This window comes from Scyliorhinus torazame, chromosome 8 (genome assembly GCF_047496885.1).
Source record: "Scyliorhinus torazame isolate Kashiwa2021f chromosome 8, sScyTor2.1, whole genome shotgun sequence".
Classification (NCBI taxonomy): Eukaryota; Metazoa; Chordata; class Chondrichthyes; order Carcharhiniformes; family Scyliorhinidae; genus Scyliorhinus; species Scyliorhinus torazame.
This window is the reverse complement of record NC_092714.1, coordinates 50,332,533-50,358,799: the sequence shown is the minus strand read 5'-3', so window position 1 is coordinate 50,358,799 and position 26,267 is coordinate 50,332,533. Positions and strand designations below refer to the sequence as shown.

General features: G+C 46.5%; 1 protein-coding gene across 1 annotated transcript in view; it reads left to right on the top strand.

The window, feature by feature from the left end:
- Positions 1-26,267, top strand: part of LOC140427830 (interphotoreceptor matrix proteoglycan 2-like) — a 95,443-nt gene that overhangs the window by 16,528 nt on the left and 52,648 nt on the right. Inside the window, exons 5-10 of the mRNA XM_072513574.1 lie at positions 5,369-5,400; positions 5,521-5,544; positions 5,833-5,891; positions 11,828-11,886; positions 12,035-12,082; positions 24,455-24,604. Coding sequence (XP_072369675.1) covers positions 5,369-5,400; positions 5,521-5,544; positions 5,833-5,891; positions 11,828-11,886; positions 12,035-12,082; positions 24,455-24,604 — 372 coding nt within the window. The remainder of the gene's footprint in view (positions 1-5,368; positions 5,401-5,520; positions 5,545-5,832; positions 5,892-11,827; positions 11,887-12,034; positions 12,083-24,454; positions 24,605-26,267) is intronic.

Here is a 26,267-nt window from a genome sequence, read left to right as displayed (position 1 = left end):
CTGTGACATTATGGGGCAGAGATAATTTGAGAATGGAGTCGATGCGTTTATGCTCGATCTCTCGTTTGCCGTGGGTGATTACTGTTCCTAAATAAATTACTTTTTCTTGTAGAATCTGGGCCTATTTGGGGTTCACTTTACATCCAATTTGTTGAAGGAGTCCTAATAGTTCGGCGAGAAGCAAAATATGCTCTCCCTTAATGTCTGTCTGCAGTAGCAAGTCGTCTACATACTGGACAAGGCAATCGGGTCGGGAAAATTTGGCTAATCCATTCGTCAGCTGTCGGTGGAAAATGGAGGGGGAGTTGTGGAAGCCTTGTGGAAGGCACGTCCACGTGTATTGCTGTCCCTGGAAGGTGAAAGCAAATTTATATTGGCACGCTTTATCCAATGGAATGGAACAAAAGCCGTTGCTAATGTCCAAAACTGAATTTTCTTTTGACTGGAATCCCTGTTTTTGCATTGTCTTGGGACTCGTGGCTACGGTGGGGGCTGCGACTGGGGTTACTTTGTTTAGTTTCCGGTAATCGTTGGTCAGTCGCCATTATCCATCGGGTTTCCTGACTGGCCAAATTGGGGCATTATTCATTGAGGCTACTGAACGGAGTACGCCTTGGTCAAGCAGACTGGGTAACTTTTGAGATTTCTCCCTCTGCTTCTTGGGGCAAACCGCACTGCTTTTGGGGTCGGGAGCTATAATGTTCACTAAGCCAGCAATCTTGCCACAGTCGTGCTTGTGGTGGGCAAAAGCTGTTTTGTGTCGCTGCAAAACGTCTCTAACCTCTCTGTCCTGACTAATGAACCAGAAGTCTCCTACTACGCTAATTCTGTTTTCGTAGTCTCCAACTGTGAGCGTGGCGGGGGCTCGTGCTGCCGTTGCCATTCTCCACACACATTTGTTTACGGGGTCGAACGATAGATTGTGGGAGCTCATAAAATCTATACCTAAATTGTGTTCGGCTGTCTGGGATAGATCAACTAGGACCACGGGGTGTTTCGTTTTAATGTTCCCTATCTGAATCGCTACAGGGGCTGTGATGTGTCCCTGTTGCAAGTGCCCTGTAAAACGGCTGAGAGTAATGGTGTCTGTGGTGGGCCATGTGTCTCGCTGAAACATTGTGGAGGAGTTGAGCGTGGTGCGAACCCTCCTGTGTTCCAAAGAAATTCTACAGGGTGTCCCTGGACTGTGCCTGCCACTACCGGTCTTCCGGATTTGTCCCAAAGGGTGTCGCAGACCCAAGTTAGGGAGTCCGAGCACTGTCAATCGGTGCCGTTCAGATCTGCGTTATTGGAACCGGCGCTAATACTATGGATTGGCTTGGCCCTATTATTCAGGGTGCCTGCCTGCTGGCTTTGCTGCTGTTTCTGGGGCGCATTGCACTCTTGTGCGTAGTGTCCTAATTGTCCGCAATTGTAACATTCTTGGGATTTAGGTACTGTGTGCTGTTTCTTCCCTCATTTACCCATGCGGGGTTCTGGTGTGTCCTAACTGGATGCATGTTAGCATCTGCCTGCTCTTCCTCTGCTTTACCGTAAGCTGATTTTCCCTGAACGGACTGTTCCCAAGCTCGGGACAATCTCTTTAGTACCCATTTCTCATTGTGGGCCTCGTCTGAGGGGCGTAATTTGCGCAAGCTCTCTGTCCTGCTTCTGTTGCATGAGAGACTAGGATTCAAGTCCATTTGGCCATATAGTCTGGGGTCAAATGGGCGCGGGCTAACTCTCCAAATACCGCTGTGAAATGAATCCACAGGCTGCCAGCAAACGCTGTGGGCTACTCTGTCTTTTTCTGCCTACATTTGTTTAGGCCTTCTACGGGGTCTCCTTTGTTGTAGCTGATCGCACCTAGGATCGCTGTATGCATTTCTTGGAGGGTGCCTCCTCGAGAAGGGCTGCCACAACTGAGGGGTCGAGGCTCAAAACTGTGAGCCTCACTTGCTCTTTTTCATCCAGGCCGTACATGGTCGCCTGTTGTTTGACTCTTGCGAAATAATGGTGCGGGTCCGATGTGGGTAGGAACGGTGTTATCTGATCGCACGCGTCCCTTAATTGAGTGATGGTTAATGGAGTGGTGTACAGAAAATCTGGGTCTCCGTCTGTTGTGGCCCTGGTGACAGGGTTCATAGGATTCTGTTCTGCCTGTGCAGTCGGGGGTGGGGGTGCTTTTCTTTTCTGTGGTTTGTCCTGAGTACATGTGCCATATACATATCTATGGGCAGCCTCATTTAACTCCTGCCAATCGGGGCCATTTTCTTGGTCTAATTGGGGTCCAAACGTGTTCTGGAATCCATTTTGTACAGAAAGCAGAGATTGCAGGTCGGCAATTTGCTTTCGGCATTTGGCGCGATCCATCGAGCTCTGCCTTTGTTCCGTCGTGGAACTGTGGAGTGCTCGTAGGGCTGCTTTTAAATCATTACATTGTCTCTGTAACTGCTCGACTTGGTGTTCTGTTTCTTCTCTTACCAACACCGCGTGTTGCGTGTCTTGATAGGCCTTATCATATTGAGACTGAAAGCTGCTTAAATGGGCGAGACAAGATTGGTGTGCCCGTTTGACATCTGCCATCTCCTTGTCCTTTGCCGCTAACTGCTCTCTCAGTTCCCTGTTAACTTTCTTGTACTCACTCACGTCTCCCTCACTATCCTTATCTCTCTCTTCAATCTCTCTGCGGAGTGTCCTCACGACCTCCTCTGTGCCTCGCAATTGTGCCAAGCAGGACACGATTGCCATCGGCTTACGAGCTTTCCCTAAGCTCGTCTTATGGATCTCTGTCAGGTTCTCCCACCAAGTATGCCCTATACTTCCGGGACCTGTTTCATCGTTTGCACAAAATTTGCTCCAAAGGGGCCATCCTTTCCCTTTGAGATATTTTCTAATCTCTTCCCATACGGGACACTGTCCTACTTTACTGGTCGCTGCGACCTCGAATTCCTGGGGGTTCATAAGGCGTTCCATTGCCTTCATTGCCATTTCTGTCGCTATCTCTGGGGTTTCTACCGAATTTGGAACAGGGGGAATAAAGTGGTGATGTAAACGCGGGTATGGCTTACGCTATTTTCCGGCCTACACAACTCCCGACAGTTTTACACAACAAAATTTGTCAGGTTTACCTTATATCCCTGTTGCATGCAATAACACACTTCCGAATCTTGGAGGTTTGATCGGTATTGGTCTTAGGCTTGTGGTTTTTCTTTTTCCAATTGGACTTCTAATTCAAATTTGGGTTCTCTCGGAGTGACAAAGCCACTTCTAGATCGAGTCCCGTCAGATGTCGCCAGTAATGTTGCTCTGTTTATCTGGTTATAAATATGGCGGTCAATATGGTTGCCTTTCTTAATCCTAATTATGTTTCTACTTTCAGAGTCGCCAGGTATCTCTCATAGAACATAGAACGATACAGCGCAGTACAGGCCCTTCGGCCCACGATGTTGCACCGAAACAAAAAGCCATCTAACCTACACTATGCCATTATCATCCATATGCTTATCCAATAAACTTTTAAATGCCCTCAATGTTGGCGAGTTCACTACTGTTGCAGGTAGGGCATTCCACGGCCTCACCACTCTTTGCGTAAAGAACCTACCTCTGGCCTCTGTCCTATATCTATTACCCCTCAGTTTAAAGCTATGTCCCCTCGTGCTAGCCATTTCCATCCGCGGGAGAAGACTCTCACTGTCCACCCTATCTAACCCCCTGATCATTTTGTATGCCTCTATTAAGTCTCCTCTTAACCTTCTTCTCTCCAACGAAAACAACCTCAAGTCCATCAGCCTTTCCTCATAAGATTTTCCCTCCATACCAGGCAACATCCTGGCAAATCTCCTCTGCACCCGCTCCAAAGCTTCCACGTCCTTCCTATAATGCGGTGACCAGAACTGTACGCAATACTCCAAATGCGGCCGAACCAGAGTTCTGTACAGCTGCAACATGACCTCCTGACTCCGGAACTCAATCCCTCTACCAATAAAGGCCAACACTCCATAGGCCTTCTTCACAACCCTATCAACCTGGGTGGCAACTTTCAGGGATCTATGTACATGGACACCTAGATCCCTCTGCTCATCCACACTTCCAAGAACTTTACCATTAGCCAAATATTCCGCATTCCTGTTATTCCTTCCAAAGTGAATCACCTCACACTTCTCTACATTAAACTCCATTTGCCACCTCTCGATACCATCACAAGGTTCAACCCGCATACCAATCAAAGAGCCAATACACCAGTTAGTTAGTTCAAAGTCAATACTATTTATTTACACACACAGTAAGATCTACTCATGCACTACAAACTAAATTATCTCTAACGCTAACGCCTATACTTAACTTCGGGTGCCCACTTAGTCAGAGGAACAGTGGCCATTGTTCGGATCTGAGGGTGTTGGGTTCGAAGAGATACAGGAGAACAGCTAATGTCGTCCATCTGGTAGCGAGCGTTGACCTTGAACTTACTTGCTTCTGGTGATGCTGGTGGATGGGTCTCTCCGTTTTGAGAGCCAAGTCCAAGAGAGTGAATCTCTCGTGGGGGTTCCTTCTTATACTTGGAGGGGCTTTGCGTGCTTTTAGGCGGGCCTTAAACTTGGTCCCAATTAATTGGGCAGTTTCTCGATTATTGTTATCGATCTTGACAAATAAAGGGGTGGGTGCCCTGATGGCTGGGCGTGTCTTAGGTGGCCGTTGGCCTTGCTTTGTTTGTGTCTTTCTGGCGCTGGGATGTCTGTAACAGTATCAACTATCTGAGTGTTAGTCCTTTGTTTCTCGGAGATGGGCCATCAATATGCTAATCGACCCAGAGTTTCGATTCCTTATGGTTACTGCTTCCCAAATATACATTCAGGCACTGTGCCTGCTTGCTGTCTAGCATTGTCCACATTCTTTGTGAGCGTCCATTTTGTGTTCTGGAAGTGTCCATCCCAGATGGCTACACCATGCCAGGACTTGTTGGCCATGGAAGGAGCGTTCACTATGTGGTTCAATGGGCTGATAATCAGTTCGGAAATCCTTACATGACCCCCTCACTGTTCCCCGATGGGGAAAAGGCAATTTGTTTGAAAATGCAGCAAAAATAATTAACTTCGAACCCCACAGCCTATCTTCACTGTAACTGCCTGTTTCCACCTTTGTAACATTATCCACCATCTTTCCTACACTCTGTGACTTTGTCCCACCCACCTAACTTTCTAAGGAATATAACATTATGTTTATGCCTTAGGGCTGTGTAATATAGGTTGCTATTAAATCATTTGAATTTTCCAACTGCTAAATTAGGTATAATTAAAATTCCGTTTGGGGAGCTTATTGAATGATCCAGTAATTTCTAGTTTGTATTAATTTTGGTCTAATTCAAATGCAAATGTTATTTCCTCACTAGAAATTATCTCCACAGACGGAAACTGAGAGTAGGTAAGTAGATTTCTATAAAACACATTTTCTATGGTTAGTGGCAATTAAATTGCAATATTCAAATTAGCGATTAATTATCAGTTAGGAAAACTAACAATATTGTTTTTTTTTTTTTGCAAGTTCAAGTAATGAAGACCTATGCATGTAAGTCCATATTTCACATCAGGACTTAGAACTTGTAGAAGCGCTTTGTAGAAATTAAGCATTTTTCTGAAAATTTTAAACCTGTATTTCACCATGATGTTAAAATTGCACTGTGCAAAATCTGGTAATAAATGTGCCCGGATGAAATTCTTCATCCCAATATTTCAACACAGGCGCCAACTCATGTAAATGAAACTGGCTTTTGCCTTTGCCAAAATATATTGCACAGCACGAGTTACCCTTGTGTGTTTGTGTGAACTGTCAAACAAGATATAATTCTCTTTCTAGTCTGCAATCAACCACAATCATGGGTGCACCTTTAACCGAAAACAACTCCACACTAAAAGGTCTGTACGCTTATTATTAATGTCATTTTTACTTGCGTAAGCACTGAGACCAATAACAGCCAAAATGAATTGCTGTGGGGTGGAAATTTGTGGGAGAAAGTGCATCAGAACATAAGAGTGTAAGAAATAGGAACCAGGAGTAGATCTATCAAACCTGCTCTGCCATTCAATATGATCATGCCTGATCTTGGGTTTCAACTCCATTTACCCACCCGCTCCCCATATCCCTTAATTCCCTGAGAAATCAAAAGTCTATCTTTACCAACCTTAAGTGTGTTCAATGATGGAGCATCTACAATGATGGAGCATAGAGAACTCCAAAGATTAAAAACCCTTTGAGTGGAGAAGTTTCTCCTCATCTCAGTCCTAAATGATTGGCCCTTATCCTGAGAATGTGCCTTCCTGACCAATGGAAACAATCTCTCATTGCTTACTCAATCAAGCCCCTTCAGAATTTGTAGGTTTCAATGAGATCACCGCTCATTTGTCTAAACTCCAGGCAATATGGATCCAATTTACTCAGCCTCTCATCATATGACAACCCCCTCATCCCGGGGACCAGTTAGTGAACCTTCGCTTTACAGCCTCCCGTGCGAGTATATCCTTTCTTAAACGTGGCGACCAAAACTACACACATTATTCCCGATTTGGGGGTGAATTCGCCACGCTCTCCCGCTGTGTGTTTCTTAATGGGGCACCGTCACTGGCAGTGGGATTTTCCATTCCCGCCGCTGGCCAATGGGATTTCTCATTGTAGGCACCTCCACGCCACTGGGAAACCCGTGGGTCCCGCGGGTGGGGGTGCACTGCCGGCAAAACAGAGAATCTCGCCGACGGAGAATTCACCCTGTTTGGCTCACCGAAACCAGGTACAACTGTAGCAAGACTTCTTCATTCTTGTAGTCCAAACCCCTTGCCATAAAGGTCAGCATGCCTTGTTTGCTGCACCAGCAAGCTAACTTGCTGCCTTTCTTGAATGAGAACATTCAAGATTCTTTGAACATCAACACTTACAAGTTTCTCACCTTTTAAAAAAAATTCTGCTTCTTTATTATCATGACCAAAGTGAATAACTTCACTTTTCTCTATATTATACCCCATCTGCCATCTTGTTTCCCATTCATCTAATCAATCTCCTTGTAGTTCTCCCCACAATTTGTCTTTCCACCTAGTGTGGTATCATCAGCAAATACAGATACATTACTCTTTGCCTCTTCATCTAAGTCATTAATACAGATTGCAAATAGCTGAGGCTCCAGCATTAACCCTTGCTGCATTCCACTTTTTACTGTCTGCCAACTTGAAAAAGCCTCAATTATACCCACTCACTGTTTTCTGCCCATCAACCAGCCCTCTGCCCATAAACATATATTATCCCCAACTCCATGAGCCCTTATTTTGCATATTAACCTTTTGTCTGGCACCTTATCGAATGCCCTTTGGAAATCTAGGTATACTACATCTTTATCTACCCTCAAGTTACATCCTCAAAAAACTCTAATAGATTTGCCAAACAGGACTTCACTTTAGTAAAACCATGTTGACTTGTTCTAACCATACTATGATTTTCTAAATGCTTTGTTGAGACTTCTTTAATACAAGTCGAGTATCCTTTATCCTTTTTCCCTCCGGGCTGATTTCACTTCGGATTCCAGATCATTTTGATTTTTGGATACTGCACATTACATTACAATGGCCAGCTATAGTTTAAAATCAATAAAATGGCTAGAAAAGTAAGATGTATCACTGAATAATAAATACAGGGTATGTGTAATAGGTTTCTTATTGACATTTTCACCACAAAAATCGCAAGGAAAAACAGTACAGATAAATGATTAGACTTCCCATGCTAAAGGTCGATGAAGTTAAGAAGAAGTGCGTTTTTTGAATAATGCCCATGAATTGTAGAACCCCTCCATCCTTCCCCTCAGTTCAAATTTGACCTTTTCAAGCATCAAGAATTCCAGCAGGTCCCCCCGCCACACCAGGGCACAGGGAGGAGAGGTTGACCTCCGCCCTAACAGGATCGACCTTCGGGCGATCAATGAGGCAAAGGCTACTACATCTGCCTCCGTGCCTATTTCCAACCCCGGCTGGTCTTACACCCCAAATATGGCGGATAAAGGATACTCGACCTGTAGATTCCTGCATTTTCTCAACAACTGAAACTTGTCTAATTGGCCTGTTGTTCACTGTTTCTCTCTCCCTCATTTCTTGAAAAGATATCTAATATTTGCCAACTTCTTATCTAGTGAGGCCATTCCTGAATCTAAAGAACTTTGGAAAATCATACCTGGCACATCCACTATAGTCTCTACAGCTATCTCATTGGGTATAGGCCATCAGCTCCTGGGGATTTGCCGGATTTGAATTCTTTAAGTTTCTCCAATATGTTATCTCTGCTGATATTAACGTCCCTAATTTCCTCACTCTTTTAAGCCCTAGGTTATTGTTTATTTCTGGTACGATACTTTTGCCTTCTGCTGTCAATACAGACGCAAAATGTTTGTTCAATTCCTCTGCCACTTCCTCAGTCCCCGTGACAATTTCTGCTGCTTCTGTTTCTTCTGAAAAAAAATATTTTTATTCTCGTCCTTTTTCACATTTTCTCCCAAATTTACACCCAACAATAAACAATAATCAGTAACAAATGTAATGTCAACCCCGATATCAATAACAACGATCCCATCCTCCCACCATTAGCCCGCATGTTAACATAGACAAATGGCAGAAAGGAATCGGGAATCACCCATAGTCACCATTAACACATACAATCCCACTGCCCCCAACCCTCCCAGCATCCCCCCTCCCCCCTAATGTTCGATGTGATCCAATTCTCAAAAGTGCATAATGAATAATGCCCATGAATTGTAGAACCCCTCCATCCTTCCCCTCAGTTCAAATTTGACCTTTGCAAGCATCAAGAATTCCAGCAGGTCCCCCCGCCTGGCCAGGGCACAGGGTGGAGAGGTTAATCTCCACTCTAACAGAATCCGCCTTCGGGCGATAATGAGGCGAAGGCTACAACATCTGCCATCGCGCCCATTTCCAACCCCGGCTGCTCCTACACCCCGAATATGTCCTCCCGAGGGCCCGGGTCCAGTTTCACATGCACCACTTTAGAGATTACCCTAAAAACTTCCTTCCAGTAATCCTCTAGCTTTGGCCAGGACGTGATTTGTAGGCCCCCCCCCCCCCTCCCCCCCCCCCCCCCCCCCCCCCGCAATGTTCGCACACATCTTCTACCCCCTCAAAGAGCCGGCTCATCCTCGCCCTTGTAAGGTAAGCTCTATACACCACCTTCCGCTGTATCAGCCCCAACCTTGTACACGAGGTGGAGGCATTCACCCTCCGGAGCACCTCACACTAGAACCGTTACTCCATACCCTCTCCCGACTCTTCCTCCCACTTTGCCTTGATCCCTTCTAGTGGCGCCTTCTCCTCCTCCAAAATAGCCCCGTAAACTGCCGACACTACCCCCTTCTCCAGTCCCCCTGTCGTCAGCACCTCCTCCAGCAATGTGGAAGCCGGCTTTACTGGCAAGCTCTGTATCTCCTTTCTGGCAAAGTCTCGAACCTGCATGTATCTAATTATTTCCCCCTGCTCCAGCCCATACTTCGCTCCCAGCTCCTTCAATCCTGCAAATCTTTTAGTGTCCTAATTCCTTGCTCCTCCCATCTCTGAAAATTTCCATCCCACTTCCCTGGCTCAAATCTATGGTTTCCCCCGAATCGGTATTTCCCTTGACCCTGCCCCCAACCCAAATGCTGTCGAAACTGCCTCCATATTCTCAACGAAGCTATTACTACCGGACTCCCTGAGTATCTCCCTGCACCCGTCGGGAGCGGCGCTGTCACTAGCGCCTTCAATCCCAACCCCCTACCCAAACTCTCCTCCATTCTGACCCATTGGGAGTCAACCCCTCTGACACAGCTTCGTACCTTCTCCACATTCGCCGCCCAGTAATAATACATCAGGTTCGGAAGACCCAAACCCCCTGCCTGCCTTCCTCTCTGTAGTAGCACCTTTTTAATTCTGGCCACCTGCCCTCCCATATGAACGAGCTAATTATCCCTTCAATCTCTCTAAAAAATGCCTTTGGCAGGAAAATCGGCAGGCACTGAAAAATAAACAGGAATCGCGGCAGCACATTCATTTTAACCACCTATACCCGACCCGCCAGCGACCGAGGGAGACCATCTCACCTTCCTGCTTCTGTTTCTAAGGGACCACCGCTTACTTTAGCTACTCTCTTCCTTTTTACATATTTATCAAAGTTCTGGATTCTCCGCTGTCGGGATTCTCCGTTACGCCAGCAGCGCACCCACGCCCAGGTATTTCCCAATGGCGTGGGGCTGCCCACAATGGGAAATCCCATTGGGCGGCAGGCGGGACGGAGAATCCCACTGGCGGCGGCCAGGGTGGGGGGTGGGGGTGGGGGGGGGGGGGGGGGGTGCCGCAAGAGAAAACTGATGCAGTGGACGGAGAATCCCGCCCTTATCTGTTTTATATTTCTTACCAGTTTGCTGTCATATTCTATTTTTCTCTTTTTATCACCATTTTGCTGGGGAGTGGGGAAGAGAAGATCAGCCATGATTGTGTTGAATGCTGGATCAGGGAGCCTTATGGTCTCCCCCTGCTCCTATTCATTATATTCCTAAGAAAATTGATGTCCCTTGGATTCAAAGCCATAATTCTAGACTCTTAGATGGGCTCCACTTCTGTTAGCGGCCAAAATAATATCCTGGCCCATTCAGATTTGGAGCTGAGGATGCAGGAACAACCAAAATAATCATCCCCCACCTTGATTTTGGAATTATAGAAGCTGACTGGTGAGGGTGAAGAAGCGATTGACTAACAAGAAATGAGAAACTCTGGTTATTGAGAGAAAATGGAGAGGCTGCGTTAGAACAGAGAAGATTAAGAGATTTGATAGAGGTCTAAAAAAATCATTTAGTATTTTGATTGGATAAATAAAGGAAATGGATTCCAGTGGCAGTAGGGGCTGACAACCAGAGGACACAGGTTTAAGACCATTGTCAAAAGAAGCAGAAGCGTCATTGTGGCAAATCTGTTTTACCCAGCATGCCGTGGTAATCTGGAATGCACAATCTGGAAAAACTGATGGACGCAGATCGGGCGGTAACTTTCAGCTGTAAAATGGACAACTACTTGAAGGAAAAGGTTTACAGGGGAAAGGTTTACAGAAAAAGCAGAGGAATGGGACCAATTGGATAGCAAAGTCATTAACGGCTAAATGGCCTCTTTCTGTGCCGCGCTATTCTATGGTTCAATGATCTATTGCAGAGTTAATATAGGCCCTCCATATTTCAACACAACCCTTCTCAAGAGGAAAAATTGACATTGTTTGGCTCTACATTTATTTTCACAACCAATTATAGAGCTATCTGATAGTAGTCGTGCAAAATACATTAAAACAAATCATTCTTGGGATGCAGGCATCCAAGACCAGCATTCATTGCCCAAACCTAATTACCCTTGAACAGATGGCAGCACGGTGGCACAGTGGTCAGCACTGTTGCCTCACAGCTCCAGGGATCCGGGTTCAATTCCGGCCTCGGGTAACTGTGTGGAGTTTGCACATTCTCCCCGTGGCTGCATGGGTTTCCTCCGGGTGCTCTGGTTTCCTCCCATAGCAGGAAGATGAGCACGTTAGGTGGATTGGCCATTCTAAATTGCTCCTTCGTGTCCGAAAGGTTAGGTAGGGTTACTGGGTTGCGGGGATAGGTGACGTGGGCTTATGTGGGGTGCTATTTCCAAGAGCTGGTGCAAACTCGATTGGCCGAATGGCCTCCTTCTGCACTGTAGATTCTATGATTCTATATTACTGAAGGAAACTGAGACAGGGAGCCAGGATGTCTAAATAAAGACTGCAAAGTCTCCAAGTATTTAATAACATTATATTTCATTGTCAGATGCTAATGGAGTTTCTGTTGATAGCACAAACATCACAGCTGAAGAAAATGAGAACATTGTAAGTCCATTTCTGTAGACATTTGTTTACATTTTATATTATAAATCAGTATATGTTGCTTTTGATTTGGGGACATGATTGATGGATCAGATTTGGGTGTCTAACTTCTTTTTGGTGGTGAATTATTTTCTCTTCCTATTTCTGATAGGATTTGTTGGATCATGTCTTGCAGATTCAAAATACTGCAGAAATTCAGGTAAAATATAAAGATTAGTGTCAGTACAGTTCTTTAGTCTGCTGGTATGATAACCTATTTCCACAACACAAGTGTTAGGCAATTATCATCTCCAACAAGAGGAAGCCTACTTCCCTTGACATTTATTGGCATTACCATTGCTGAGTCCTTCACTAACAACATCCTGGGGGCAAATATTAATTAGAAAATCAATGAGACCAGTCACATAAATAATATTGTTATGCGATCAGGCCAGAGGCTGGGTATTTTGTAGTAAGTGGCTTACCTCTTGATTCACCAAAGCCTGTCTGCCACCTGGAAGGTATAAATGAGGAGGATAATACTTTCCCCTTGCCTGGATGAGTGCAGTTCCAACAACACCGTGGCTGCCTTACAGCTCCAGGGACCCGGGTTCAGTTCTGGCCTCGGGTTACTGTGTGGAGTTGGCATGTTCTCCCCGTGTCTGCGTGGGTTTCCTCCGGGTGCTGCGGTTTCCTCCCACAGTCCAAAGATGTGCAGGTTAGGTGGTTTGGCCATGATAAATTGCTCCTTAGTGTCCAAAAGGTTACGGGAATAGGATCGGGGCATGGGCCTAGTTAGGGTGCTCTTTCCAAGGGTAGGTGCAGACTCGATGGCATCCTTCTGCACTGTAGAGTTTCTATGACTCTATGATTAATACACCACATCATCGAGTCGATTCGACTGACTCTCTCCCCATCACCTTAAACATTCACTCCCTCCACTACTGGCACACTGTGGTTGCAGTGTATAGTATCCACAAGATGTATTACAGAAACTCACTTGGATGCCTTTGACAGCATCTTTCAAACCTAACACCTCTAGCACAAAGGAAGCACAATGGGAACACTGTCACATGCACGTTTCCCTCCATAACATTATTATCTTGATTTGAACTATATCATTGTTCCTTCATGATCATTGGTCAAAATCGGGGAACTTTCTCCCTAATAGCTATAGTTATGTCTACAGCACATGGATTTCAGAGATTCAAGAATGTGGGCAGCACGGTAGCACAGTGGTTAGCACAGCTGCTTCCCAGCGCCAGGATCCTGGGTTCGATTCCTGGCTTGGGTCACTGTCTGTGCGGAGTCTGCACGTTCCGGTTTACTCCCACAGTCCAAAGATGTGCAGGTTAGGTGGATTGGCCATTATAAATTGCCCTTAGTGTCCAAAAAGGTTAGGTGGGGCTAATGGGTTACGGGGATAGGGTGGAGACGTGGGCTTAGGTGGGGTACTCTTTCCAAGGGTCGGTGCAGACTCGATGGGTCGAATGGCCACCTTCTGCATTGCAAAACTCTATCAAAAATTCCATGAATGTAGTTTACCACCACCTTCTCAAGGCCAATTAGACATGGACACGAAATGCAGATAGTGTCAGCTCCTCCCACAACCTATGAACATAAGATTTAAAAAAGGGTTTGTTAACTGAGCAGTTGTGAGGCTAGTGGTTCAGTTGTAATGATTGTGCATTGTAATTATTACCAGTTGGTGAAGTCTAGAACTGGAGGCAATCTTATTTACAGAGTTACTCTTTGCAAGCATAGACCTCCTAACCTAGCCACCACAGTTTCTGTCCCTGTTATTTCTAGGAATTTAAATGAATCACCAGTTAATGAACGCCACCTGCATTCAATGAAAGGCAAATAATATACAATTAACAAAGACATCCAGCTGGATTCTCCATCGGCGGGATCCTCCGTTTCGATGGCAGTGCACTCACACTCGTACATTTCCCGACAACACGGGTGTGCCTACAATGGGAAACGCCATTGGCCGGCTGCTAGGATGGAGGATCCCGCTGCCGGCGAGGGTGCGACGGGACGAAGAATTCCACACATGCCATTTGACGATGTACTCACCAACCTTATCACTCGTGCGAAGTCATCTTGCCTCACTGCATCCAGGTCCTCGGGGTTAGACTGCTGGCTTTGACTATGATGGCTATCAGCACACACTGCCTTCAATATCTCTGGAGGACCTGCTGAATCCTCTGTGGGAAATGGATCTTCCTCCCCCTGTCCACCTCATGGACATAGCCTCCTGTACTGCATCAGAGGACATTTCAGTATGCTCTCTGCCACATTGTGCCTTTATTGCACATTTCCCAGGTCAAACTCGCTCTGAGGATGGAATCGTCCTAGAAATTGGCAATGTCCAATTTTGGGCAAGGAAAGTGGAGTTTGTCTCTCTCATAGGAATGGTGCATTTTTGCTGTATTGTGCAGCATTTTGTTAAAAAAAATGAACGGCTTTTTACCTGTTAATGAATGGGTTTTGCGTTGGATCTCTGACCTCAGAGCTTCAGTAATCTAGACGCCATACTTAAAGGCCTCCCCTTCACAAAGCTAGCACTCCTGAGAGAATGGGAAGCCACTGGAAACTGGCTGCTAAAGCCAAGAAGCATGCTGCCTCTAAATTCAGCGACGTCTCCCTCAAGCATCTTTTAAATCAATGGAAGCCCGTCGCAATGGCCTTTATCTCCCATTCCGGACAAAGATCACCAAGCAAGGTCACCAATCCAGCATGGGAGGCAGTGGCAGCGGTGGTCAGAACCATACAAAAGAAGTCAGCTATCCAGTGCCCAAAGAGGATAAATGATCTCCTCCGTTCCACCAGGGTAAGTCACTCTTCTCATCACTCTCAACTCACACACTGACAAATCCACCACATATCCACAGGGATCTCACTTAATTCCAGTTTAAGGGGCACCACCACTTCCTCTCACACACACACCATCAACCCCCCGACAGGTCATGTCCTCACCCTGTCTATGGCCCCACATATGCACCATCTGGCCTGGCAAGCGTCCTGCTCCATCTGTCTTTATTCAGGACAAGCTGATACACAGAATTGACAGAGTCTCAGCCGGATGGAGGAATGGCTGAACCGAAGGTCCTGGCAGACTTTGAAAACTGAGTGATCCAGCTGGCAGGCGGATGTGGACCCATGTGTGTGCTGACGGTGAGGTTGGCGGCGCTCTTCCAAGTGAGGATCCTGCACTGCAACATCAGACAATCATGCTGTGAGTGATGTCTCTTTCTCAGGCTCCTTCCATGCACTAATGATTTCTCCTTTTTTGCAGGCACATCAGGGTAACAGCCGGGGGAGTCCCTGAACCAGATCCTGGACTCCAGCCTTGAGAAAAGCACAGATGAACAAATCCGCAGACCCCAACATTGAAGACCTATCAATGCACTCACCCACACCTTCCACCAGCACAGAGGCACACTTCGGTGGAACCTAGTTCTCGAGTGGCCTCGGAGCCACAGTTTGGTGAACACATTACACTGCCTGAGCCATTGCAGGTGGAACGGGGCATTCTAGGCTCCTGGAACTCGGAGGATTGCTGGAGGACAGGAATCTGCTGTGGCCGAGCCAGATGAGGAGCCTCTGGACTCGGCCATGCGTCAGTTTCTGGAGTTGCAAAAACAAGCTCAAGAACATCAGGAAGTTTTGTCAGCTGCACTCCTCAGATTGCAAGGCACAATGGAGGAACCCATTTGCCTTCAGACTGACAGAGCCGACAGGCCAATGCACCGAGATCAATACTGGTATGGTGGTGGCCACCATGGGGACTTTGGTCCAGGACATCTGACCAGCACTGCTGTGGGAGCTTCAGTCTATCATTCAGGCGCCTGTTGGCATCCATCAGTGTCAACACCAAAGTGGCGCAGGGCATCTTGAGTTCATGCCAGCTGCCCCTCCCTCTCAAGGAGGCAGCCAGGGGCCCTCGGGCACAATGGGGAGGAAGATCAGCAGGTGCATCACCTGGACCATCCACCCAGGTGACTCCGGGAGTGTCCAACACATCCGAATCCCACTGGCTGAGGAGGGTGGGTGGCACTGCCACACAGCAGGACCCTGAAAGCAGGCCAGGGCTTCCCAAGATCTTGGTCCTCCAGGGGAAGGCAGCCAAAGACATCACATACAACAGGGCATAGCAATCAACAGGCTGCCTCTATCTCCGCTGTGGATTTTGGGGATGCACCAAGATGTAGCGGCAGGGTTAGAAAGGTCAAAAAGGTGTAATTGTGCAGTGTGGTCGGGTGTTAATCACTTATACATAATGTTGACTAGCGTAAATAAACTCCCACCAATGTCACTCTGTCTATGGCTCTTCTGTATGAAGAGTGTGTTCCTGTCAACCTGAGGTGAAAGCTTGGTTCCCGCACAAGATAGAGGCAGGTGTCTCAACCGCGGGCCCCCTCCCTGTGCTACATGTAGCCTTCCCAGCACACTGATGATGTGCCTTCACTGTTGCTGGATGCATCAGTCATGATTGGGCAGCACGGTAGCACAAGTGGATAGCACTGTGGCTTCACAGCGCCAGGGTCCCAGGTTAGATTCCCGGCTGGGTCACTGTCTGTGCAGAGTCTGCATGGTCTCCCCGTGTCTGCGTGGGTTTCCTCCGGGTGCTCCGGTTTCCTCCCACAGTCCAAAGACGTGCAGGTTAAGTGTATTGGGCATGCTAAATTGCCCTTAGTGTCCAAAAAGGTTAGCAGGGGTTATTGGGTTACGGGGTAAGGTGGAAGTGAGGGCTTAAGTGGGTCGGTGCAGACTAGATGGGCCGAATGGCCTCCTTCTGCACTGTATGTTCTATGATATGACCCATATCATGGCCATCAGCCAACCCGCAGTCAGAAATTCACATAACGTCTGTGAGGATCTACGGAATGTCCCCATTGTGTGTCAACATCATCGTCCTGGAATGTGGGGCCTATGGGCATTCTCTACATCTCCTTGACAGGAGCCATATCACAATGGGTAAATGCGTTACAATGAGCCAGATACAAGTCAAACACTCACAGATGCAATTTGAGGATACATGGAGTGTCCCCACTGCATGTTTCCAGCATCCTCCATGTATCTAATGGTATGAGGGTGCAATGGCACACCTGCGACATCCTTGCCTTTGCGGACCTCCTCACCCACATGCCCGTCATCATCCTTATCATCGGAGAAGATGTGCAGCTCTTCCATCTCCTCCAGGCAGCTCCTTCCCTCCGTGTTTCAACGCCAGGTTGTTTAGGGCGCAGTAGGCGATGACGCATGACACCCTCTGTAGATTGTACTGCAGAATCCCACCAGACACCGCGCGCGGTCCAGGCACCGGAACTTCATTTTCAGCGTCCCAGTGGTTTGCTCCACCAGAGGGCGAGTTGGAGTATGAGCTTCATAGCATGAGCTGCATGCCAAGCTCTGTGCTGCAATCTGAGACCTCTGCACAGACATTATCAGCCTGTGTCCACAGTGGTAGCCCTTGTCCCCAAAGAGCCAAAGCTGCAACTTTTGTGGACCGTGGAAGACATCAGGAATTTGAAAGCGACTGAGAATGTCGGAGTTGTGGACACTCCCTGGGAACTGTGCGCAGACCTGCAGTATGCATTTGTGATGATCACAGACCAGTTGAACATTCAATGACTAGAAGCCCTTGCTGTTGACGTGGCTGACTGCTTATTACCATGGAGTGCTAAGTGCCACAGGGGTACAGTTGATGGCACCCTACACCTTGGGAAAACACTAGCAGTGGATGCCCTCCAATTCCCCGTGGCCCAGGTCCTGCTGCAAATGACAGATGTGACCCACTAGTTCCCTGGAAATGTGCAGTCTTTGGTGACCCTGGTTCGCGGTCATCAGTAGGAATGACAAGCCCTGCCTGTAGACCTTGGGTCCACTGATGCACCTATGAGCGGTGGCTCGCAGGGGTTCATCCTCTGTGTGCGGAGGAGGCCCTGCTGCCTCTTGCTTTTGAGGGTTTTGCTCCTCCCTTTGGCGAGCCAAGCGTGATTGTCTCTGTCTTCTTTCCTGCCTCAAAGCAACAAGGCAGACCATGACATCACTGGGCTCCATTTTCCTGACAATCTCCTCAATGCAGTATCAAAGACAGTTTGCCATTTATCTGCTAAGGACCACTCCGTTTCAGGTCACTGCCTGTGGCTGCCTCTCAAGGCCTCTTTAGTCATGCCAGAGAGTCTTGGCCATCCCATGGATGCCCAGTGCGTAGTGCGCATGATGGTTGACGAAACCCACTCCTCCAGCACTGCCCTGCACCACCCCCATGACCGAGAGGTTTCAGATTTGGCCACTCGGCTGCATCCCAAACTCTCATTTCTGGCACAGGCATTGTCCTGAGTCTTTGTGCTCTGAGGGGGACTTGTCAATGTGAACTTTTACATTTGTTTTCCAATTAAGCGGCAATTTAGCGTGGCACATCTTTGGGTTGTGGGGGTGTGACCCACGCAAACACAGGGAGAATGTGCAAACTCCACATGGACAGTGACCTGGGGCTGGGATCGAACCCGGGTCCCCGGTGCTGTGAGGCAGCAGTGCTAACCACTGCGCCACCGTGCCGCCCCTGTCAATGTGAACTTTAAGTAAGAGATGAAGAGCACACTCCTCGGTCAGTCTTCCATGGCCACCTTTCTAAGTGGGTCCTCAAGCTTTCCCAGTTGCCCAGTGGTTCTGCAGCACCATAACACACATTAGATTTGGAAGTCTGCACGTGAGCGGTTAAATGTAGAGCAGCAATCACTGGCACTCTCAGAAATAATAATCATTTTTTATTAATCGTTATTAATGTCACAAGTAGGCTTACATTAACACTGCAATGAAGTTACTGTGAAAATCCCCTAGTCGCCACACTCCTGCACCTGTTCGGGTACACTGAGGGAAAATTCAGAATGTCCAATTCACCTAACAAGCACGTCTTTTGGGACTTGTGGGAGGAAACCCATGAAGACAGGGGGAGAATGTGCAGATTCTGCGCAGACAGTGACCCAAGCCGGGAATCAAACCCGGGTCCCTGGCACTGTAAAGCGACAGTGCTAACCACTGTGCCCCCCCTAAAATTAGTACTGCTTAAGTGGACACACTTGCCTTTTTAAAAAATAAATGTAGAGTACCCAATTCATTTTTTCCAATTAAGGGGCAATTTAGCGTGGCCAATCCATCTAACCTGCACATCTTTTGGGTTGTGGGGGTGAAACCCACGCAGACACGGGGAGAATGTGCAAACTCCACACGGACAGTGACCCAGAGTCGGGATCGAACCTGGGACCTCGCGCCGTGAGGCATCAGGGCTAACCCACTGCGCCACCGTGCTGCCTGTGGACACACTTGCCTGATGAGCCTGACTCCAAGCATGTCAATTCAGCTCAAGTTAAATGATCTCAGTTGCGAATGAGTGCTCGTTTTTGACTTTTGTTTTCAGTTGCCTAGCTGTTTTCTTCACCAGCAAACCCCCCACCCCATGACAACTGATGTTTCCTTCCCTCCATTCTTCCCTGCATTGTTGCCTGTGCCCAAGATTTCCTTCCCTCCCTTTCCCCCTGCACTGTTGCCCCATGCCACTGAACCACAAGGCAGCCACAAAGAAGCTCTTTTGGAGACTTTCTTGTGTACCCACCCCCCAACCTGGAATCCGCGGCGCCTCTTCTTTGGATTGGGATCCTCACGAGCACTGCACTCAGTGAAGTGAGCTCACCTCTGGGTTCAGTTCACCAGGTACATGCCTTTTATGGGGCTGGTTTAGCTCACTGGGCTGAATCGCTGGCTTTTAAAGCAGACCAAGGCAGGCCAGCAGCACGGTTCAATTCCCGTACCAGCCCCCCCCGAACAGGCGCTGGAATGCAGCGACTAGGGGTTTTTCCACAGTAACTTCATTGAAGCCTACTCGTGACAATAAGCGATTTTCATTTCATTTCATTTGAAACCAGATGTAAATTACACCACTCTAAAAACAAACTGACATGGTGTTTCAATTTGTGACCATTATAATGAAATGCAAATTCAATGGCGGGAAATGTGAACCACCATTGCCAGAGGAGGAAAAACACCCTCCAAATTCAAAAATGATAGTTGATATGAACAGTGATCATCCAATATGCTGACAACAGGGGAGTGATTGCATTTTTCCCAATGGAGAAAAATGTTGGAAAAAGTGGAGAGAAGAAAGCGAGTGTATTAAAAGCCTGGAAACTGTCTTGGTTTATAGTGTTACTAAAAATCTGTAAATGGCAAGGATCAAAAACAATAGTTTTAATTCAACCTTCTGTGGTATTTGGTTTTATTCCATTATTCTTTTCTAACAAAATGTAATTATTGAAGAATAATCTTAGCAACTCAAGATTCTATATGGTTTTGCTCTTTTCTCCATTTCCAATATTAATAATTAAATGTTATTTTTTTCCTTTGCTGATAACTTGTGTTCAGTTTTTTCGTCGGGCTTCCTGGCTAATCCTCTTTTCCAAAGCGATTTTATCCAAATTAGATCACATTCTTTATTTTCCCTTTTGTTGTTCTTGGGGCATGCATTGAGAATTGTGTGAGTTGGATGAAGTTACGATTGGATTTGGAGGTAGTTTTGACAAAAGATTTACGATGGGCTGTTTGGCCCTGATCCTTCCATTTCCTTTTTAATTAACCGCTCTGCTGGGAAAAATGCAATCATTCCCTGTTCCCGATCACTTCCCTGTTCCCATTTTTAAAACCCCTATCTCACATCCTCATTAACCTCTCTTCCCCCCACCCCCTTCATTATTTCATTGGATTTGGGCATTGTTGGCAAGTCCAGCATCTGTTGCCCATCCCGAATTGCCCTTGAGGGGGCAGTTCAGAATCAACCATATTGTTGTGGGTCTGGTGTCACATGTAGGCCAGACCAGGTAAGGATGGCAGATTTTCATCCCAAAAGGACATTAGTGAACCAAATGGGTTTTTACGACAATCGACAATAGTTTCATGGTCATCTTTAGAGTTGTAATTCCTGATTTCCTTTTTATCGAATTCAAATTTCACTATCTGCCGTGGTGGGATTCGAACCTGGGTCCCCCAGAGAGGTACCCTGGGTCTTTAGATGACTAATTCAGTGACAGTATTATTACGCCACCGCCTCTGACTGTAATCATTGAGGTGATTCATCTTAGAGCCAGACCAAGGATCAAGCTTTCCTGTAATGGGCCATCAGAAGCAGAAAGCTAATTTGCGCCTGGAATTTGGGCCTAGTTCCTCTGCAAAAGATTCCAAGCCACTATTTAAAGCTTTTTCTTCATATTAGTGACTGACGTAACATGTGAATAAATTTCAAATACGTCGTACTAAAGGCATCATCAGCATCCTTTCATCCAGTTTGGCCAATCTTTTCTCAAAACCTTTGAATATCTTTTTAAATTATCGACTAGTCATGACAAAGATTGATAGAATGTTTGAGACTTGACGGTATGAGGGAGTTGAATTGGACGCAATAATTGGTCATTAGCATAGTGTGGGAGGAGGGCAGCACGGTGGCGCAGTGGTTAGCATTACTGCCTCACGGCGCTGAGGACCTGGGTACGATCCCGGCTTTGGGTCACTGTCCGTGTGGAGTTTGCACATTCTCCCCGTGTTTGCATGGGTTTCGCCCCACAACCCAAAGATGTGCAGGCTTGTTGGATTGGCCACGCTAAACTGCCCTTTAAAAAAAACATAGTGTGGGAGGGTTGAAGTTAGCTGTGAGCATTTGTTAAGCTTTCTAAAACTGTCAGACACTGAACATACTTTGAAAAGCAACTGCCCAATATCAGTAAGATTCCCTGTTTAAATATAGAATTTTCAAAAGTCAGCTGAAATAAGATAATACATACAAAGCAAAAGATTTTATATGGGCCTCAGAATTTTTCTTTGTTCTTTCGTCCAGTTGATCTTCCGTTGAGTGGAAAAACATACATCTACAAGTATTATTATGGAGGTTGTGTGATGCAGTGGATAACATGACTTTCTCTAAACCAGAAGCTTCCGGGTTTAAGACTCACCCCGAACCTGATGGTCAAGGAAGGTGTGTTCATAACACAGCCAAACAGGTTGAGTATCAATCTGAAAATCCTTCCAACACATGCCAATGGCAGGTGTTAGGATCGGGCGAGATTCCTGGTCAGTCATGTGATCGAAGGAAGCCTCTAGTATCACTATCCCCACAGCTCCAGACATGTGAAAGCCCATGTTGCCGTAGCAACACAGACTCCCTGCTTGAACTGTAACACCCCACCACCGCGAGTATTATTGCTTATTTATACCTATGAAATTTGAATGACTTTGAGGCTAAGCTGGTAATTTCAGGGAGCGAATGGTCGACAAGGGCATTCAGTAATTATAATAAAATCAAAATACAGCAGATGCTGGAGACTTGAAAGATAAACAGAAAAGGCTGGAAAAGTTCAACAAGTCTGGCAGCATCTGTGGGAAGAGAAACAAGAATTAACATTTCAAGTCCAATATGACTCTCTTTCAGAACTGGAGAGATGTATAAATGTGATGGGTTTTATACTGTTGAAAGAAGGAGGCTGGATTCTTCAGCCCCGCCCGCCGCAAAATCGCCACAAGCGGGACGCAGACCATGTAAAGGTCCATTGACCTCGGGTGGGAATTTACGGTCACCGGGCGGGCGTGGCTGGAGAATCCTACCCTCAGTTAATAGACAGAAAACAGAGAGTAGGAATAAACGGATCATTCTTGGGATGGCAGGCTGTTACTAATGGGGTATCACAAAATCGGTGCTTGGGCCCCAGCTGCTCACAATCCATACAACTGATTTGGATGTGGGGACCAAATATTTCCAGATTTGCTGATGACACAGTGCGGTTGTGAATCAGATGCGAGGAGGCTTCAAGGGGATTTGGACAGGCTAACTGAATCATAGAATCCCTACAATGCGAAAGGAGGCCATTTGGCCCATCGAGCTTGCACCAACCTTTGAAAGAAGACTCTACACAAGTCCGTTCACCCATCCACCCTGTCCAACCCTGTAACCCCATAATCTAACCTGCACACCCCTAGACACTAAGGGACAATTTAGCATGGCCAATCCACCTAAGCACACATCTTTGGACTGTGGCAGGAAACCGGAGCACCCGGAGGAAACTCATGCAGACACGGGGAGAACGTACAAACTCCACACAGACATTGACTGGAATTGAACCCAGGTCCCTAGCACTGAGAGGCAGCAGTGCTGACCACTGTGCCACCGTGCTGCCCACAAACGGGCAAGAACATGGCAGATGGAAAATAATGTGAATAAGTGTGAAGTTATCCACTTTGGTAGAATAACAGAAAAGCAGAGCATTTCTTAAATGGCGAGAGATTGAAAAATGTTAATGTTCAAATGGACCTGGGTGTCCTTGTTCATGAGTCACTGGAAGCTCACCAGCAGATGCAGCAAGCAATTAAGAAGACAAATGATGCGTTGGCCTTCGTTGTGAGGAGCTTTGAGTACAGGAGTAAAGAAGGCTTGCTGCAATTATATAGAGCCTTGGTGAGAGTTCACCTGGTGTATTGTTTACAGCTCTAGTCTCCTTGCCAAAGGAAGGATACACTTGCCATGTAGTGAGTGCAACAGAGGTTCACCAGACTAATCCATTAATGGCAGGATTGTTTTATGAGGAGAGATGGAAGAAATTGGGCCTGTATTCTCGAGTGTTTTGAGCAATGAGAGGTGATCTCATTGAAACTTGCAAAATTATTACAGGGTGTGACAGGGTAGGTGTGGATAGGATGTTTCCCTTGGCCGATGAGTCTGGAACCAGGGAACACAGTCTCGGAATAAGGGGCAAACCATTTAGGACTGAGAAGAAGAGGAATTTCTTCTCACAGAGGGTGGTGAATCTTTAGAATTCTCTACCCCAGAGGGCCGTGGAAGCTCAATCATTGAGCGTGCTCAAGACAGAAATCAATAGATGCCTGGAGACTGATGACATCAAGGCAGATGGGGCTAGTGAGGAAAAATGGCATAAAGGTAGATGATCAGCTATGATCTGTTTGGTGGAGCAGGTACAATGCGTTGATTGGCCTACTCCTGCATCTATTTCATATGTTCCTAACTCCGTGATCAAACCAGTTCAAAGCAATAATTAAATATTCAATTTGAATCATCGTGTGCTATATTGTTATATGTTGGCAAGAGCAAGGAATGTTTACTTTCCATTGACATTGACACTGTTTCTCAGTACGAATACCGGATTAAAAGGCACATTTGTGCTGAGCGGCCAATACTGAGAATTGAATAAGTTTGCTCCAAAGCTATTTCACATTGATGCCCTAGGACATCCAGAAAGGGAGAACTTGCATTCCCTTAATCTTGTCTTGGACTAACTCCAGTTCCAGAGAACAAAATACAGTGCATTAACTGTCTTTATTGTCCAGTTCCCTCGAAGGTCTTGAATGTCATCAGGCTTGCCCTACTGTAGAAATGTTTAGATCCCATTTTCCTCCTTTACAATGCCCCCTTTGTCATGTTATGAAAATCAGGAATTCATTGACATGTGGAATGAGTTGAGCTAATTTAGGCCAGGTCAAAATGAATTGTCTTTGAGCATGTTAGTAATTTATTCCTGATTCCTCACAGACTCCCAGTGACATTGAACAAGTTACAAAGAAACTGTCAAATCAAATGCTGGAATTCATCATCCAGCTTGCCAGGCAGAGCTACACCGAGGAACTCTCTGACCCAGCTACAATGGATTATCAGAAACTAGCTGATTATGTCAATACCAAGGTAAGATCAAAGCTTCATAGAAAATGTTAAAAAAAGAAGTATTTTGTGACCAGGTTAAGAGAAGTTTGGAAAATGTGAGCCATACAAATACTAACATTTTTGGGCTACAGTTAGATATGATCAACAAGAGAGTTAAAGTAGCCATAGTTCCAGATAACCATTGGCTGCTCTCCCCTTTGAGGCGGGGAGTTGGCTGGTGGTGATTTTGCCTGAGGATCACCACATCTCAGGCGAGGGGAAAGGTCAAGAAGGCAGGGCCTTCGTGAATAATCTCAGGGCCATTGTGAATAATCTCGGCAAGTACGGGGATTGAACACGCGCTGCTGTCATTAGTTGGGCTGCTGTCATGCAGATCAAAAGACAGAATGAAATACAATGATATCAACAAAAATATGGCTGGAGGTAACATTTACCAAGGTGCTGTTCGTTGTGGTGGGGACAATTTGGACTCTCCCATCTAATGGTGATCTTGGCAGCCACTGGTAGTCCTATGCCTGGAGTAGCGTAGGCTGGAGTCAGTTGCAACATATCGCACAATCTTTCCATAGCCCATGTCGTGAATTGCAGTCAACGGAGCCACAATTCTCCACCAATTCCAAGTAAGTGTGCTACTGTCAATATATGTGAGTTGGGAGGTAATGGTGGCTACTATTGGGAAACTCTGCTTTCAGTATAAATAGTACTGAAATGGGAAATGATAAACAGACCGTGACAGGAAAGGATAGGTAATACAAATCTAAGAGTGAATCAACATATAGGGCTAGAGGTTACAAAAATCATAAAAGGGACAAAGCTTAAGACTCTGTATCTGAATGCACGTATAAGGGGCGGCACGGTGGCACAGCAGTTAGCACTGCTGCCTCACAGCGCCAGGGTCCCGGGTTCAACTCCAGCCTTGGGTGACTGTCTGTGTGGAGATTGTATGTTCTCCCTGTATCTGCATGCGTTTCCTCCGGGTGCTCCAGTTTCCTCCCATGGTACAAACACATGAATGTTAGGTGGATTGGCCATACTAAATTGTCCCTTAGTGTCCAGGTATTTACAGGTTAAGTGGGGTTGCAGGGTTGCAGGAAGAGGGTAGGATCCTGATTAGGGTGCTCTTTCAGATGGCTGGTGCAGATTTGATAGACCGAATGGCCTCCTTCTGCACCGTAGGGTTTCTATAGATTCTATGAATCAAAACAGATGAACTGACCATGCAAATAAAGATTAATAGGTATGATTTAATAGCCATTACAGAGACATGGTTGCAGCATGGCATAGAATGGGGCCAAATATTGAAGAGTATCTGACTTTTAGGAAGGATAGGAAGTTAGGAAAAGATGGAGTGGTATTTCATAGATATAGATACAGAACATACAGCGCAGAAGGAGGCCACTCGGCCCATCGAGTCTGCACCGACCCACTTAAGCCCTCACTTCCACCCTATCCCCGCAACCCAATAACCCCTCCTAATCTTTTTGGACACTAAGGGCAATTTATCATGGCCAATCCACCTAACCTGCACATCTTTCGACTGTGGGAGGCAACCGGAGCACCCAGAGGAAACCCACGCAGACACGGGGAGAATGTGCAGACTCCGCACAGACAGTGACCCAGCGGGGAATCGAACCTGGAACCCTGGCGCTATGAAGCCACAGTGCACTACCGTGCTGCCCGAATT